The sequence below is a fragment of the Osmerus eperlanus genome, chromosome 9 (genome assembly GCF_963692335.1).
Source record: "Osmerus eperlanus chromosome 9, fOsmEpe2.1, whole genome shotgun sequence".
Lineage (NCBI taxonomy): Eukaryota > Metazoa > Chordata > Actinopteri > Osmeriformes > Osmeridae > Osmerus > Osmerus eperlanus.
In genome coordinates, this window is record NC_085026.1 from 7425099 (window position 1) to 7443179 (window position 18081).

At 40.7% G+C, this 18081-nt stretch overlaps 1 protein-coding gene across 1 annotated transcript in view; it reads left to right on the forward strand.

Moving 5' to 3' along the window:
- The window catches only part of LOC134027138 (leucine-rich repeat and fibronectin type-III domain-containing protein 2-like), a 68701-nt gene extending 51972 nt beyond the window's left edge, over positions 1-16729 (forward strand). Inside the window, exons 3-4 of the mRNA XM_062470307.1 lie at positions 6793-8188; positions 12503-16729. Coding sequence (XP_062326291.1) covers positions 6813-8188; positions 12503-13508 — 2382 coding nt within the window. The 5' untranslated portion in view covers positions 6793-6812 and the 3' untranslated portion in view covers positions 13509-16729. The remainder of the gene's footprint in view (positions 1-6792; positions 8189-12502) is intronic.
- Positions 16730-18081: the final 1352 nt, after the last annotated feature.

Below are 18081 nucleotides of genomic sequence, written 5' to 3' on the forward strand. Positions count from 1 at the left end.
CATTTATACTTATAACAGGAAGTAGAACATAGCACACATGACTCATCAATATCGCATAGCTCTTATAATACAGTCACACCTATTGTTTGCCTTGTTCATAAAAAAATCATATTACTTACTAATTATGTGCAGCATGGTCATGTTAAGTATGTCTCATCTTTCCTCCCCTTGTTCTTAAAATAAATCAGTTAGCCATCTTGTGCATGTGCACAAACCTATCCCGGCTCAAATGCAAATCAGCTTGTCTCTAATTCTAGGGGCTTAGGCTGTCAGCATCTGCAATATGAATTATACAACAGTCCTTAAAATGGGCAGGCTTAACCCTAACTCACTATGTGAGTTGGGCAGGCTTAACCCTAACTCACATTACCTGCCTGAAATACATTTTTACAATGTAGAAATTAAGATTTAGATATATTATTTAGAAAGTCAGTTATATCTCTAGGAAACAGTCAATAGGAGCAGGACCAATAATTCAAATGGACCTGTACACATTTGTACATGTCACAAATGGCAAATAAACCTCAAACTTTAACTTCTCATTCAATCTACAAATTGACATCCAGACTTTTACATGCATTTTACAGACGTTTACATAAAAAAGATAGTTATACTCAACAGGGGGAATGGATCAGAGGTAATGGGGTGGAGGATGCAAATTGCATCTGGGGACATTAAAGACAAAACAAACAACCTCCTCAAACACAACAGTCTCTAGGCAACACAAAACATAGACACAACATAAGCCTGAAAGGTTAATAGTAAGACAATGGGGGAACAGGACCTGTTCGGTTTTTAACTCCTGTCCCCAGTAGTGTAAATTCACAAGCAAATCATCTCACGTGTGCTGCTGAATCTCCCCTCCAGAAAAGTGTTAATTATTACAGAGGCGGCATACAATCCAATAACCCGTCCAGCAGCAAAGAGTGGTCAAGTCAATTAATCAAGTGATGTACATGTTTTCAGTAAATACCCTGAATAATATAATGTCAGAAAGTTACTACTAAAACATAACTCAAGGTGTGAGGCCGGGGTTGTGGAGGCAGCATGATCCGGTCATGCCGCTGGATGAAGGCGCTTAATGCAAGCTCCTCAAGAGATGGGAGAGCTAAGCTGGGGTGCCCACGCTGTGTCGAAGCGCACATCAGCGGCATATGCTTCCAGCGTCTCGCCGCTCTAAGGCGTCAAGTCCTACAGCACCTGCAGTGCATTGTCGTAGCGTTGTCGATACAATAGTACAATATCGCCACGGTGATGGCCGTCTGTTGTGGGGGGTTGAGATTGAAGAGCCTAAAACTCCAGGAAGTGAGAGACGCTAGGCTGCTGAGGACCACAGCATATCTTTTTGGTCTGCGGGTATTCTTCAAAGCTAGGAAAGAGGAAAAAAAACATTCACCATTCATTGCATGTAGTCTGCTGTTTAATAGGTTTGCATCTTAGACAGTCTTCCAATAGTTCCATCATTACTAATAATGACTGTAGTTGTGTATTTATAAATTTACATTTCTGGTGGAGGAGGGGAAAAGAAAAGCAAATCATAGATTATACAGCTGGATATTGCTGTATTACTACATACTTCCTCTTAAAAAGATGCATTTAAGTATGGAAAGGCGAAGGTCAAATGGTTGAGCTTTTCCCTCCTGACCCATAACTGTTCAGTCTTGTTGTCTGGGATTCAACCGTCTCCAGAGTATGCAGGAATAAAGCGCTGAGAGATATGGATTTTCTGTTTACTTCTCTTGTAGTTATGCATGTGTATAGGTGTATGGGGGCATTTGGTTGTGTGGTTTCTCTGCAGAGAAATAATAACCAAATTACCATTTGAATGTAGTATAACAAAACAAATACATTACTGTTAGCGGTAACAAGAACAGGTATTTAATGTATGAACATTATTTGCACTCGACATAATATATTTCGATCCAACTCGAGGGTCTGGTGAGCCTAGGGCTGCAAACTAATGTGCGTGAAGTCGGCTATCATTAGCATCGCTATCATCTGGCGGGCACCTAAGCTCCTACTTCTCTACATTGGCTAACAAAAGTAATACAACAGTATTAAGTAATGCAGCGGATAAATATTTGCTCTGTCATTTGCTGTAGTTGAATTCAAGATAGAGGTAAGGATTTTAGTCCAAAGATCTCAATGTAACTTTGTAGAACATTTCTAGATATAATTTTTTTAAACCCTCAAATCCTTTTTGAGATTTTTTTCTTATCAAGCAATAATCTGTGTACAAATATGTTTATATTCCTATTGCCTATTCCTCACCTGTTTTCATAACCCACATATGATACCAGAATGAATAATATTGATGTCAACGATTGCTCCTTTACCCAATAAGATTGTAAAAAGAGCCAGCAGAAGATGAGTAGGGGAGAAGATATTTGAAAGAAGATGGATTAAAAGATGAGGGTGGAACTGCCTTAAATGGCAAATCAGGGTACTGTACTACAGCGGAGCTGTGTGTTTGCATATCAGTGCATTTGTCTTTGATTGATTCGGATGTGCCAGGGGAGGGGAGGAACTGTCAGGACAATCTTGCTGTTCACTCCCTCAAGGACTACCTGATATGAAGCTCTGCCTAACAGATGGCAATACACCTGCGCTCAGATGCTTGTTGAAGGTTACCCTCTCTCTCTCTGAAAAAACTCCTGTACCTCTGACTGTACCACATCCCCACTCTAATCTCTGTACTCTCTACCTTTTCATCATTAAACCTAAGTTTCACAATATTTTCCTTATTTACCTATTAAAGATACTTCTAGTTTATGGTACATAATCCTATGTATCTTATTGAAAGTGCCTATGAAGCTAAAAAACATATATTTAGGTGTAGGATGTTTGGCATAGATTGCAATCATTAGTTTATTGCCTCAAAACATAAATGGTTTGACCTGTACAATAATCCTTCTTTGGTATAACATCTAACCACTCCACAAACATTAGCTTCTCCTCATAAGTCCATAGGTCAGTCCTCCACAGACTGACGTAAGAGCAAAAAAGCACGACCCACTCACTTTTCAGAGCCTGTTATCTTTTTAAAGATGAGGCATGTCTAAGGGGGGGAGGGGGGGGAATAAGAATAAGGAAAAAAAGTTGACTTTGTATTTAAGACTACTTTCCCTTCACATTGAATTCATCCATTTGCTCAGGTTTCAATCAAGGTTTCATGTCTGGCTCTGTCCCCTGGTCAGTTCCAATAGCCTCTTTGCTCTTAATGTCCATTTAGGGGTTGGTATTGGAAGCCCTGGCTCAGTATGGCTACAGGGTAAATGGATTGAATACCAGGGTCCCCAGCTTCATCCTGGCTCACAATGCTCTATGATTGTACCCCCTCCCTCCCTCCATCCTGAAAGGTCATCTTCTCCCTTTTCTCTCCCTAGTTTTCTCTCCCTCCTGCTGTCTCCTCTTCTCGGCAGATGAAGGACACTTTTGCCAGGTGTCCACTTTTGCACATAGCTAGCCAGAGAGACCAAACCTTTGCCTTCATCTTCACTGGTAAAAAGATTGTGGACTTTTCACATTTGCATCTCCTTCAAACTTCACATTGACTTCCCTCTTCTGTAATAGATGTTCTTCCTGCAATCATTGGCTTCATCATTAGACTTTAAGTTGTAAGCTTGCTGTGGGCATATTTTCCATCATAGTTAACAGGATTCAGATTGCCCGACAGCAATCAATGGGTTAGCAGGAAGTGTCCACCTCTGCTGGTGCTAGATAAAGTGCACAGTCTGCAGTTTATTAATACCCTCTAAGTTAGCACCATTGATCGCTTGCTTTTACAGTATACCACTGTAAATTGGCTGTCTGTCTTTTATGACATTTTATTAGGGTATCTGAGGTGTAATTTTACACTGCTGCAGCAGACCTGAATATAATTTTATAGATATCTTCAGGATCTAGTTGCAGGCCCTGACTTAGTTGAACCAAGGTTTACGCAACCACCTACAATGTAGTGTTGTTGTTGCTGTCATTCTACAGTAATGTTTGATTTTTTGGGCATGTGTACAAGCAGATTGTGTCAAATTTTGCACATTTAGCCCCCTAGTACATGCTCATGTCAAAACGTAAAGAAATGCTTTACATTTCTTGAATTTACTTTCAGAAAAAAAATGTGCTATATGCAGAGCTCTAGTGTGAAACTATCTACCAGCAGGTGTCCTCTGATCAAATCAACACAAAAGAGTTCAACAAACCTGAAAAAAATTGATCTCAATGGTTACTTGGGTTGCAGCACATATGAGTTATGTTATTATTTGTTAGCATTGTTATTATTATGTCTTTATGGTAAGTTAGTCAGTCTAGTCATTCCCTCATTTTTATCTCTTATCTGACATCCCTGCCAGATGCAATTGCTCCTTGTCAAAGTAAAGTTTTTTTTTCACCTTATGCACCATTTCAGGGGAAGATTGCTTGCATCAAAATAAGTCCTTCTGGAATCTGTGCCCAATATCAAATTTGACAGCCCACACCAGGAAGCCTTGGATGGGTGAACTATAGGTTATTCAGAGAGGGTCTCTGAATAACCAAATAGTAAAGTGGCAGCTATCCCACTAATATTTTTCAGGATGAATTGCACATTTTGAGAGCCTGAAAAGGGTTCAGGAAATCTGATTGACACCTATGTGCTGTCACAGTACTAGTGCTGTGTGCTGTCACAGTACTAGTGCTGTGTGCTGTCACAGTACTAGTGCTGTGTGCTGTCACAGTACTAGTGATGTGTGCTGTCACAGTACTAGTGCTGTCACAGTAGTAGTGCTGTGTGCAGTCACAGTCATAGTGCTGTGCTGTCACAGTAGTAGTGCTGTGTGCTGTCACAGTAGTAGTGCTGTGTGCAGTGACAGTAGTAGTGCTGTGTGCTGTCACAGTAGTAGTGCTGTGTGCTGTCACAGTAGTAGTGCTATGTGCAGTGACAGTAGTAGTGTTGTGTGCTGTCACAGTAGTAGTGCTGTGTGCTGTCACAGTAGTAGTGCTGTGCTCTCACAGTAGTAGTGCTGTGCTCTCACAGTATTGGTGCTGTGCTCTCACAGTAGTAGTGCTGTGCTGTTACAGTAATAGTTCTGTGTGCTGTCACAGTAGTAGTGCTGTGTGCTGTCACAGTATTGGTGCTGTGCTCTCACAGTAGTAGTGCTGTGCTGTCACAGTAGTAGTGCTGTGTGCTGTCACAGTGTTGGTGCTGTGCTCTCACAGTAGTAGTACTGTGCTGTCACAGTAGTAGTGCTGTGTGTGTACCAAAAAGATGGTATAAACCAGGTCCCCCAACTCGAGATGAATGGCTGAAAATTGTGAATGAGATGTATGTGATGGAACATCTAACACATAGATTAAGAGTACAGGCAGAACAATGTGAAGAGAAATGGGTGAAATGGACTCTTTTTAAAGGTCAATGACAGGATGAGGGTTGAAAACTGTATATGTCCCAGGATCACTTTGTGGAATCAATGCAATCCAGCATGTTCATGGTTGTTACGTTTTTAGTTTTGTATTATTTTTTGTCAGTCTGTGTGTGTGTGTTTACTTTTCTGTTCCTCTGTATCTGTGAAAAAAAAAAAAAAAAAAAAAAAAGACAGAGCTCTTATTGAGACCTAAATGTATTTGTTTTGAAACAGTGGATTTTGATTACATGGGGCTTCAGATGAAAACACTCTTCCCTGCAATGCCTTGCCAGCTTCGCTGCCTTCCTTTGGTTTAGACAAATCATAGACACTCTCATATCCGTAATCTTTTGCCAATAGAATTAGGACTTGGCAGGGTCTCCTTCCCATGCATTTCCAACTGCCTCCTTTTTTCCCATGGTTTTATCCCCTTGGTAAAGTGTGCAGTCCCCATGATTCAAATGTTCATTGCTGTCGCTGTCTCTCTCCAATTATCTCCATGTGACACAAGAGTCCAAAATGCGACAACATTACACAATGTAATTGCAAACTGTTACTGGCAAGGAGTTGAAGATGTCACAAATGAGGTCTCTCATAATTATGAGTTATTAAAAGCACAGTTTACACGTGAAGGGGTATTGCATGAAAGTAGCAGATAAAGAGAGGTTTCGTTGCGAGAAGCATATTCAATGTGGGACGCAAAGGATAGCATTAATCTACTCTCTAAATGTAAAACAAATATTCACCTCAGTATAGGATTTTTGGGCTTTGTGGCAATTAATGGCACTGTGAGAAAAGAAAACTGATTAAAATGTATTTTTTTTAACTTTCGAGACTATTTGGAATTAATGACACAAATGTACAAGGGAATTAAAAAGCTGTCGACGGAGTGTTGCTATCCATTTCTCTGGGCCAACAGGGAGTCCAGGCTTTTTAGATATTCACACGAGTGTGCAGGCGTCTGCAGCCAAGACATTGCAGGCAGCCACCTGTGGCTTTGGAACATATTTCCTACAGTAGCATCCTCACAGACTGAATGTGTGAAATGGCGAGGTGATATAATGAGAGAGAGATGAGAGGCATAAAGGGAGAGGGAGGATTTTTGTGTCTTCATGTGTCTTGTTGTGATTATTGTGCAAATCTAGCTTGGGATGACCAGCTAGCATTCCACTTGTATTACTTCTTATATAAAATAATAAACATTTTGTATTTTTGCATACTATAATATTTTCCATTTATCCGTAACTACGTAGCATCTGTGCAATTTGCATATTATATGTATTTTTAAGAATCTATGATTATATTCAACTGGGCATGCATATTACACAAACAACATTTCTAATAATTCTTTATTACAAGGCCCATAAGCAGGACTGCTTTTTAATCGTGCCCATTTTCCTTTTGTTTCTGCCAGGTCCCTACGTATGATTTACCATGGACAAAGTGCTCCTCAGCCTCCTAGTTCTGGGAACAGTGGTAATGATGGTCCATGCATGCCCGAAGTATTGTGTCTGCCAAAACCTGTCTGAATCTCTGGGCACCCTGTGCCCCTCCAAAGGCCTGCTCTTTGTCCCTCTGGACATTGACAGACGTACCGTGGAGCTCCGTTTGGGTGGCAACTTCATCCTGAAGATCACTCCACAGGACTTTGCCAACATGACGGGTCTGGTGGACCTAACCTTGTCCCGGAACACCATCAGTGCCATCCAGCCTTTCTCCTTCATCGACTTGGAGACCCTCCGGTCTTTGCACATGGACAGCAACCGTTTGACTGAACTTGGACCAGATGACCTGCGTGGGCTCGTCAACCTTCAGCACCTCATTCTCAACAACAACCAGCTCAGTCACATCTCCAAGTCGGCCTTTGAGGACTTGATGCTGACGCTCGAAGACCTGGACTTGTCCTACAATAACCTGCGAGGTTTGCCTTGGGAGGCGATCCGCAAGATGGTCAACCTCCATCAGATGAGTTTGGATCACAACCTCATCTCTTACATCGCAGAAGGGACTTTCACCGATCTGGATAAATTAGCCCGCTTGGATCTCACGTCCAACAGGCTTCAGAAGCTCCCGCCTGACCCCATCTTTGCCCGTTCCCAGAACAACATTGTGCTCAGCACTCCGTACGCCCCCCAGCTCTCTCTAAGCTTCGGTGGAAATCCTTTACACTGCAATTGTGAGGTGCTCTGGCTCCGAAGGCTAGACCGAGAGGATGACATGGAGACTTGTGCTTCCCCGCCGAGCCTCAAGGGCCGCTACTTCTGGTACGTCCGAGAGGAAGAGTTCCTCTGTGAGCCGCCACTGATCACGCAACACACCCACAAGCTGTTGGTCCTGGAAGGCCAAACGGCTAGCCTGCGATGCAAGGCGGTGGGTGACCCGATGCCCATCATTCACTGGGTGGCTCCCGATGACCGCTTGATTAGCAATTCGTCACGTGCGACAGTTTATGAGAATGGTACTCTGGATATTACCATCACCACATCGAAAGATTATGGCACCTTCACTTGTATCGCAGCCAATGCCGCTGGGGAATCCACGGCCTCCATTGAACTCTCGATTATTCAACTTCCCCACCTCAGTAATGGCACGAACCGCACTGCACAGCCCAAGTCTCGGCTCTCTGACATCACAAGCTCTACCAAGATCAGTAAGGGGGAGCCTAAGCCTCAGCCAGAGAAGGTGGTTTCCGTATCAGAGGTAACCTCTGTCTCTGCTCTGATCAAGTGGACTGTTAGCAAAGCAGCACCCAAGGTGAAAATGTACCAGCTTCAGTACAACTGCTCTGAGGATGAAGTGCTGATTTACAGGTAATGATGACTGCATATGTGTATTCCAATGCCCTGTAGACTTGTCAGTTTAGGCTTTAGAACTATTTAGATTTTAAAATCTGTTAAATATGGCTTGTGACCAATTTGTTCCGATATGCGTACCTGACACGTGACCTTTTCCAATCAAGTGCATTTTAGTTTTTGACTATTTTACTTCTTAAAGGCTTAAGCTCTTGGCCATTTTGTTTTTGTTTTGAAAAGAAGCACAAAACAAATTATTCCAGATTGCACTGAAAATGCCTGTAATTAACAATCAGGAATGCTGATACTCACAATTGAAACTCTACCAGTGAACCTTTTTAATCAGTGTTTAACCAGCCACATAACAAATCCAAACCTTTTTAATTCATTCATTTGCAATCCTGACGACAACAATTGTTTCAGTCATTAGTTTTGTGTGTTTCCAGTCTTATTCATTGTAAATATATGCACAATGGGCTTTCTAAAGTTCCTTCCAAAACACATAATTGTCATCAAACAATATCTCTAATTAGTTTTTACACATTTTCAGGAAAAGGTCAAACTCTTGAAAGTCAAATTGGCATTATGTCAATGAACCTTTTCTCATAGTCAAGTAATTATTATAGAATGGCATTTTTTTTACAAGCGCTTTCATCATTCCAAACCTTAAAACTGTGCATTTTACTTTGTCCCATGACACAAAATCAACTTTCTGCAGAAAAATGTAAACAGTCACCTGCAATATCTGTCATCTCCTCTGTTACTTGTTGCGGAGGACATATTGATGACTTGAAACTGAGAGTCCTGGAAACACTCCCCATATATTTCCCTGCCACCTCTGCTTGATGTGGTTAAATATGCTGAGAGATTGCACTTGAGATTTACTGCCTTAAGTATGTTAATGGCAGTATCTGCTGCATCCAAATTTTGTTGGAATAGGGTAAAGAGGCTATGGAACTGTTGTGGAATGCAGTTACAGTAAGTTCGGTGTCAGCCATAAACCTTCCAAAACACTTGAAATTGAATACCAATGAACCCCCTCAGCAATATTTTACCATTTAATGACCATGGTGCCAGAGCCCTCTGCGATTTACACCACACAGGTCTGGGGTTGGGAGTCATTGAATAAAGCTCTCTTGAAAGTCGGCATATGGTTATTAGTCCACAAAGCTCAGTATTATATTGCGGACACAGTGCTGGTGTAAAATATTACTTTGTTCAACCCACTGAATAGAACTCATCATCCCTAAGAATGCAATAATAAGGTATGTTTATCTGATTTTCTCGCCAGGCACATGCAATGCAATTTTTTTAAACAGCTGTATCAGACCCAAGAGGCAATCTAACAATATTGCTATATGTGGCTGGGAATGTCTCATTTCCACTTGCAGTGTATTAATGATATGTTATCCATGTGTTTACATCTCTGTATTCAGACCATCATGGCATCATGCAGTTTAGTGCCATATTATTATACATTTTTTACCTATTAGGCTGGATTCATACACCTTTATCATGCATATCAGTTGGGCAGCTTACTGCTTATTAATTAGCATTAACTAAAGTAATTACCCAGATATGATAAATGAATAATGTTGTGCATTATTAAGAGCTCCATTTAATGAATGTTTTGTTAAAAACTGCCAGCCTGAGACATTCATTAACTGATCATCTCAAAATCAGATGGCTTCATGTAGCAAGGCCCAACTGTCTTTGTGAATAATGCTGTTGCTTTTAGAGTTTTAATTGTATGTTGTCCTGTGTTGATATGGATTATTCCAGCATTTAATTTGACTACAGATTTCATATGTGTGTTCATCGAAAGGCATTTCACGTAAAGAGTTCACCGGTCTGAATATGACTGGGATTGTCTATCAAGGTTTCTTCTTTGGGATGTCTGGGTGATGTACAGTATAGTACTGTGCTCTCTGGATTACACCATTTCCATAGATCTTCCAGAGACCATTCAAAGTACACCGCTTTCTCGAGGAGGCGCGTGATTAAAAATCAATCAGAGCCATGTGGGGGAGATGGAGTGCTCGTCAGTCTTCGTATCGATGTCACAAGGCATCACAGCATCTCCCTGGTTATGGAAAAGGCAATTAAGAATGAATAATAGAGTGCATTGCAGTGTTGCTTGGTAAAAATCTCAGGCTTCAACGAGGGTTGGAAGTCTCTGCACTACAGAATTAAAAGCTATTTATATGTAAGTCAGCAGTGAAGAGGTATTGAGTCTATAGATCGTTTTTTGAATTCCAATTTTAAATAAGCATTCGATTTTAAATAACCATACTTTGAAGACGGATAGTAGTGCTTTTAGACTAACCCTTTTTTCACTCAAAACCTAGGCTTATTTCTCAAACAGTAGGGCAATAGAGCAAGTTCGCTTTTGAGTTTCCATTATTAGACGTTTATTTGGTTTAGACTGTAATGATTTGTGGCTCCCTAATATAAGGAGGACAAAGCCTGAAGAAGGATGACGGTTATTATACCATTTGTCACAGTCTATGACACACAAGGTTGCCTGGATTCAACAGTAAGGCAGGATGAACAGTCTATCAAAATGTCTGATGCTGGTGGTAATTAGAGAGATTTTGCCATAGACTTACACCATACAAAGCCCACAGTGCTGGCAGACTTGGTGTATTAAATGGGTAGCATATGTCCTAAGGCATCATGCCAATTTATACTGAGGCTTTTAAATTGTATTCATTTGTGAGATAACATATCCACAGGATGCAGTTTTTCCTCACTGAATTAGTTGTGGAAGTGATATTGAATTTGGCCACCGTTGCCAAATCAATAAAAACTTTGCATGTGCTCTCACTGTCCAGTGGAAATACTGCGGTCCAGCTTGGCTTTGTCTGGAAAGCATGTTTCTTGCAAGATTAAGGATTTCTGTTCTGTTACCACACCAACGCATATATACTGTAAAGTAGTGAGTCAGATGTACTACTCTGCATTGTCATTTAGTTTACATCTGGGTTTTTGCTTGGGCATACCTTTGTAGATTTCTTTGACCTTCCACCTTTAACTCTTACCTGTGATCACTACACCAATGTTACTCACTTAATTTAAGGGGGTTTACTGTAAGAGAGGATGTGATGCAATGCGTGATTGTTGTAGTTACAAATGCATATAGGGGGCAGTAGATGTTTTGAGAATTGGTCAGAACTTACATACAATGATATTGCTTAGAATTGGTGTTCATTGCCCACTCAAAACATTGCTTATAATTATATAGAGAGTTTTTACACTGATTTGCAATCTGAATACTCGTTTTTGAGAGAGTAGACATCAGGACAGTTGCTTATAATTCCTCTTTGTTACTGAAAAATGGCTGACAAGGTGGCCTGGAGACTATTCCCAACTCCAGAGTCCCCCAAGCTTCCTGGATCCCCAGAGCTGCGCAGCTTTTTTTTTGGGCGATCCTGCCTCTCTCTCTCCACCCTCCTGCACTCATCCTGTCAGGAACTAACTGTTGTATAATTGAAAAATGAAATTGTTAAACGATTAATCGCTAACTGTAATTGTAATATCTTATTAAGCAAGAGCGTTGCATCTCAGATTACCACATTACACTGTTGCTCTTGGCGCTTGCTTGGCACGACACAAGGTCATAGTGAATGAAGAATGCCTTTACTATGTCATTACAATCTCTGGATAACCTTTGAGATTTAATTAAGAGGAGGAAATATGTTGAAATTGTCAAGCACATTTGAATATCAGTAAGGCTTAATATATTTTCAACAGAGCTTGCAAATTAAATCTGACTGTGTGATCCATTGTCAAAGATATGTGTTGGAATACAACACTGTGTTGACAAAATACAGCGATTACACTGTGGAGAGAATAAAACAAGCATAGATTTTTGGTGTCATTCAGTGTATTTCATAAAATGTTTTGGGGAAGTAATCTTTAACTCACCAAAAACTAATTTTGAATTCAGTCTTGTTTTCTGAACTATGTTGTTCAAGGTTTTATAAAGCATTGTATTTAAATAAAAAAATAATGGGAACAAATCTGACAATGAATCAAATGTAATCAAAACATAATCAAACCCACTGTTGCTCACTACACCAAACTATTGTTCCATGCATATTAAAATATCTAATTTTATGGCTTGCGAAGTCATTTTTCTAAATTGCTCTGTGCATTTAAATAGCTACTCAGCATGCTTCATTTTGACTCTTGCTTTGATCTGCCCTGGTAAAAAGAATGAGCCATTGGTATTTACCACACAAAAGTGCTTTACTCTCATATCTAACTCCCTATCGGGAAGGACCAATTATTAACACTAGACTGTTTTCTCCCCCTCTTGTCTTTTCACAGAATGATCCCAATGGCCAGCAAAGCTTTCTTAGTCAGCAACCTTGTTCCAGGGATGCAGTACGACTTATGCGTCTTGGCAATCTGGGATGACACTGCCACCACCCTTACTGCCACCAACATTGTAGGCTGTGTACAGTTCATCACCCGCGATGACTATCCACAGTGCCAGTCGATCCACAGCCAGTTCCTGGGTGGCACAATGATCCTGGTGATCGGAGGCATCATTGTAGCAACCCTGCTGGTCTTCATCATCATTCTCATGGTCAGGTATAAGGTTACCAGTGGCATCCAGTCCAGTAAGCTCCCCACTGTTAGCAACACATACTCACAAACCAATGGTGGTTTGAACAGGCTCAATGGTGCACCGCCCCAAGTCAAACCCACCGTGGTCGTGATGAGGAATGAGGTGGTGGAGTTTAAGTGCGGCTCGCTTCAAAGCAGCCTCTCCTCTTCCTCGTCCTCCTCCGACTCGATGGGCGGCCATGGCTCCCAGGGCGATGGCGATCGCTACAGTCTACGAGGTGGCGAGAGCAATACGCTCCCCAGCAGGAAGTGGAGACGGCACATTGGGGGGAAAGGCATTAAAACCAGGCCCGACTTGGACCATTTACTGGGGGCTTTCACTGCTTTGGAACTGCAAGGGCCGACGAGGGACCACCAGGGGACCTTGTGCTCCTCCACCACCTCCACTGCGATAGTGGCAGTGGCCATTGCACCGCAGTCCGATAAGGAACCCTTGCTGGGAAGGGCAGAGTCCACCACTATGCTCGGCCGTCTCCTGGGCCTCCCCCAGGAGGGGAAGCAGCCCAAGAGGAGCCGCTCGTTCGACGTTGGCCACGTCAGCGCCACGCAGTGCCTCAGCTACCCGCGCAGGATCAGCAGCATCTGGACTAAGAGGAGCCTCTCGGTCAACGGGATGCTCCTGCAGTATGACGACAGCGAGGACGGGGAGGGCCAGAAGCCCGCGTTCGAGAGCTCGGAGTGGGTCATGGAGAGCACGGTTTGAGGAAGGCTGTTTCACATACCAGGTCGGAAAGGGCGGGAGCTTATATTGGCAAATAGACCTGAGGAATCTGGCCATGACTGGGAAGGATACCTCTGCGGGCATCCACACTGCAGTGCTGCATGAACGTCATCCATGTGAATACTATTGTCCTTCTGTCCATGTGATTCTACAGAGAGAGAAAAAAGACGCACTCAGGTTGATGGTTGGTAAGATGTGATCAACAATGCCAGGGTTGGCCAAGAGCTCAAAGCAGGTTGATGTATTTGAAACATTAAGGTATAATAAACCCAAAACCCTATGAACTTTGCAGAGGCAGCCTGTATGGACTATCACCCAAATCTACAGGGAAAGTGGGAGTATCTCAGAGAAACTGGAAAATAAAGGCAAGCAATTCAAAGTGGATTTACCCTGTCTTCATATATAGGATTCTATGCCAAGAGGATTTACCCTGACTGTGGCACAGTGGATGTGCATCACAATGCATTTGGACTCTCTGCATGAAATGGGACTACTGCTGCAGTAGCATGGAATGAGAGAGCAGATTTATAAAGTAATTAGTTGTCATTTTTTTATTTTTCATCTGGCTTTTGTATGATTTTTACTATTTATTGTTAGGGTATTGCATCAACACTGCTGGTTTCACTTATAGAGACAGAGCTATTGACTATGTTCTTGTTTTTGATGATGATAACAAAAAAAAGTGTTTACTCCAGTCCTCTCCTAGAGATTATAACTGACACAATTCATATTGTCATTAGTACATTCTAATAACCCATTTTCAGTACAGTTCTAATTGATTACCAGGTACATTTATTGTAACAATGACGCTCTTAGAGTCCATACCTTCAAGACAGTCCGCTTTCTCTACCTCAGGTTATAAATTATATATGAGGTCACACATATAAAATCAAATTAGGATATACCACCTCCATAAATACTCATGATTGTTTTAGAAAGCATCCAGTATCAATATCCATATGAAGCACATCCTATAGCCAATCCCTCATAGTAAGAATCCAACTTTCGGAAACATGGTATTCTCTTGATTTTTGTCCTCTCAATGAATATTTTGAAATCATCTGGCTAGGATTGCTCACTCTGTGTGACACACCTAAGGGATCAGATAAGGTACAAAAGCACTTGAAGACTTGTTCTTTTATGAGTGTTTGCTTGAATCTCGAGAACGAGTTGGGCAAGGTTTACAAACTTAAAGACTATTCCTTGGTATTTTTGCAAATAGCACCCTCAATGAAGCTTCATGAAAGGACACATTTACAAATTCCAACCAGGTATGATAAAAACCTTCAACAATCCACTACTGTATTTTTGGTTTGTATTTGTGCCTACAGTAGTTTACAATATTTTCAGATTTGGAGAGAAGGACATTTCTCATGAAACAAAACATGTGCCCATTGAAAGTACACTTAGGAAGGAAGTAACAATACATCGTTGTGTACACAGAACCATGTTGGTTTGTTCAGTCATTATCATTTCATTTCGAAACATATTTTTCTATTTCATCCTCACTGTTCAGGAGTAAACCTAATGGGAGTAAAACTTACTGAGGGACAGGAAAAAAAGTTTTGGATTGATAATAAAATGTGGAATGAACTACGTATTATGATATGGGTTTGAATCCAAATTACTGCCTCTGGTAAACTGAACCCAACTATGCGCCCTCTCACATTGACTTCACATTCTGATGCCTTTGTCAGTGTTATGTTTTAGCTTTTGTTATTTCTCTTGATGTACTGTTCCGTATATTGATTTTTTTTGTACAATAACTGGGTGAAAATGTAAAGGGGGGAATCTGTTCAGTAGTACTTTTATTTTCTTGCAAAAGTCAGAAGGTGCTTAACTGTGGTGTAACAACATGGCTGGACTTAGTTGTCACAATGGGAGGGGACAAGGCATATTGTTGAAGATAGAAAGAGGGTTAGAAGACCAGTTTTAGACATGTACAAGTTAGGTGCCTATAATGCGTGTATTTAGTTTTAAATGCAATACCATCTAAAGTCCCCTCCCATTTTGATAATGAAGAACAAGTCATATAAGGCTGTACTTGACTTGATATGGTCATGATTCACATCCAAGGTTGTAGAAAAAAAATGAGGGAAATAATATTTCTGTGTGAAAACATTTTTCAACAAAAGAAGATAAAATATCAAAGAATTCCTATGAAGACAATGGTGTTTTTTGTGTTTGGACATTTCAAGAGTTTATACAACAACAAAAACGTTCCCTCAGTTTCACGACACAACATTTAAATTGTAAATGTAAGAATAACTGCTTTATTGTTAAGTCATGTCAATTTCAATTACATGAAAAAAAAACACAAGGAAGATGATTTTGTGGAATAGCCACAATATCTATTACTGTGGTATGTGTATATTTCACATGGTATATTACTATTATAAAACACTTTTTAAATACATAAAATAAAATAATTTGGTCCCTATAAAAATGCTGTCTGTGGCATGTGAAGTCACCAAAAATACATAACTAAATATGTTTTTCCCTAACATTATTTGTTTTGGACAGCTTTTTTTCTGAATTTGCACTACCCACTTCCTCAATGATTTGACAGCCTAGTATTAGTGTAAAGGCAAATGCTTTTGAATGTATGGGCACAGGAGACTTGAGAGAGAGATACATGCTAATCGGTGCCTCACAGCAGGCATGCTGACCCAACGTGGGAGCCGGTTCTTTTCCCATCATGCCCTGCTGTGTTTACCCTGGGTTATTAGCTGCAGGGATTTCTCCTGTTGTCCAGCGGCTGCAACGGAGTCAAGGTCTATTCACCTCAGCACCACCTTGACATCACTGTCCTTATTTGAAATCAAGGGGACATGCAGCTCCTGGGCAGAGCCTAGAATAAGACTTTAATTCATATAATCTCTCAAGGAAGGTGCTTACGGCAGCATGTTGTAAATATAATCTCTGGAAAGAAAGGGGAAAGAGCATCAATACATAAGACAGGGCCTGTGCTCCTGTTCCTAACCCAAAGGGATATGATCCTATCTGGTTTGGACATTGACCAGACCATAATAGTATAATGGGTCTGAATGATATGGCATCTGGGATATCCTTGGAAGCAAACACTACATTCATACTGGGCATCTGGTGCCTTGCATTCTGTACCTCTTTACCTGAAAAGGAATATGTGTGTGGCATACTGTACGTGTTGGATAAACTTGCAGTTTGTGGATTTGTAGCATGCAGTAGGCTTTCTGATGAAGAAATTAATCATGGCAAATTCGGGTTATAATTATTCATCTACTCAGCATATTCCAGAATAATAGATTGGCTGTTATGATGTGTGTTTTACATTCAGACACAATTAAAATGTTTACCTAATTTCTATTTGTCTAGCATGGAATTAGTTAAAATAATTGTTTAGTAACGACGTGTGGGTATGTGATCAGGTGGTATTCAGTCTTTCTCAGAAGAGTAGCCACTGTGTAAGTGGCCTGTCCTTACAGCACAATCAACATGAACTCATCTTACATCCTAAGTGGTTCTCAGTAGGAGTGTTACTTAACGTAACACTCCTATATATGTTCTGTATAGTCCTTTGCCAAGTGTACAGTATTGCATGAACAACACTCCTGCTACAGTATGTTATGTGGTAAACCACTTTTAAATCTGTGTCATTTCTTTAAAAAACATTTGCACATATTTCCAACAGGCCAGTGTCATTAAAAACACTAATCTGCAATAATGTGCAGTGGTGGTCAAGTTCCATATACAGGTCTCCCAAACACCAAAATGACTACAACCCAGTTTCTTTCTAATAACTGTTTGGTGTAAATATTTCAAGAAACCAAACAGAAGAGGTCAGCTGTGAATGTTAGCATTATCATGACAACTTCATCAAATATGACATGAACGCCTGTGTTCGAGATGGGTCCTGTAAAACAGGACCCTGCAGCTCAGGCAACCTCAGGTTACCTGTCATGGAAGACATGGTAGTCTTACATGCTGAAACCCACAACCGTTTTTTTACTTAGAATATGTTGAAAATATGTTGTTTATCTCAGAACGCCCTACACTGTTTATCTATGACATCTGGTTGGCTTGGATGATGAATAGTACTATATTTAGACTGTACATTTTCCTGACCAACAATTTAAGGCAAACGGCAAACTTGGTCACAAATCCCATGCATGAAAATTGCCACTGTAATTGGAGAGAAAAATATTCTCTTTTACCAACAACTATTATGAATATTTCATGGCACATTTTTAAACCACAAATGGTCCAGGAGATAGGTTCCAACCAGATATTGTATTAAGTGAAATTACATTTTCACAAGCCTGTTTGTCAGGTGGGTCGTCGTCGTCTTTCGGATTCCTCAATTTTTTATACCTTCACTCAGTGAAATGGAAAAGAGCTGAGCAAAAGGATATGCTTCAGATATCCCTATATTCTTATTAGGCTCTAACAGAGATGGAAATTACTGAAGGTGATGGAAGCAGCTAAACAAGACTAAAGTATGCACTGAAACAGATATGCATTATGTTAGGGTATCTTTGCATTTGGCTTGTTTGAGTTGACTGTGCCAACCCATACA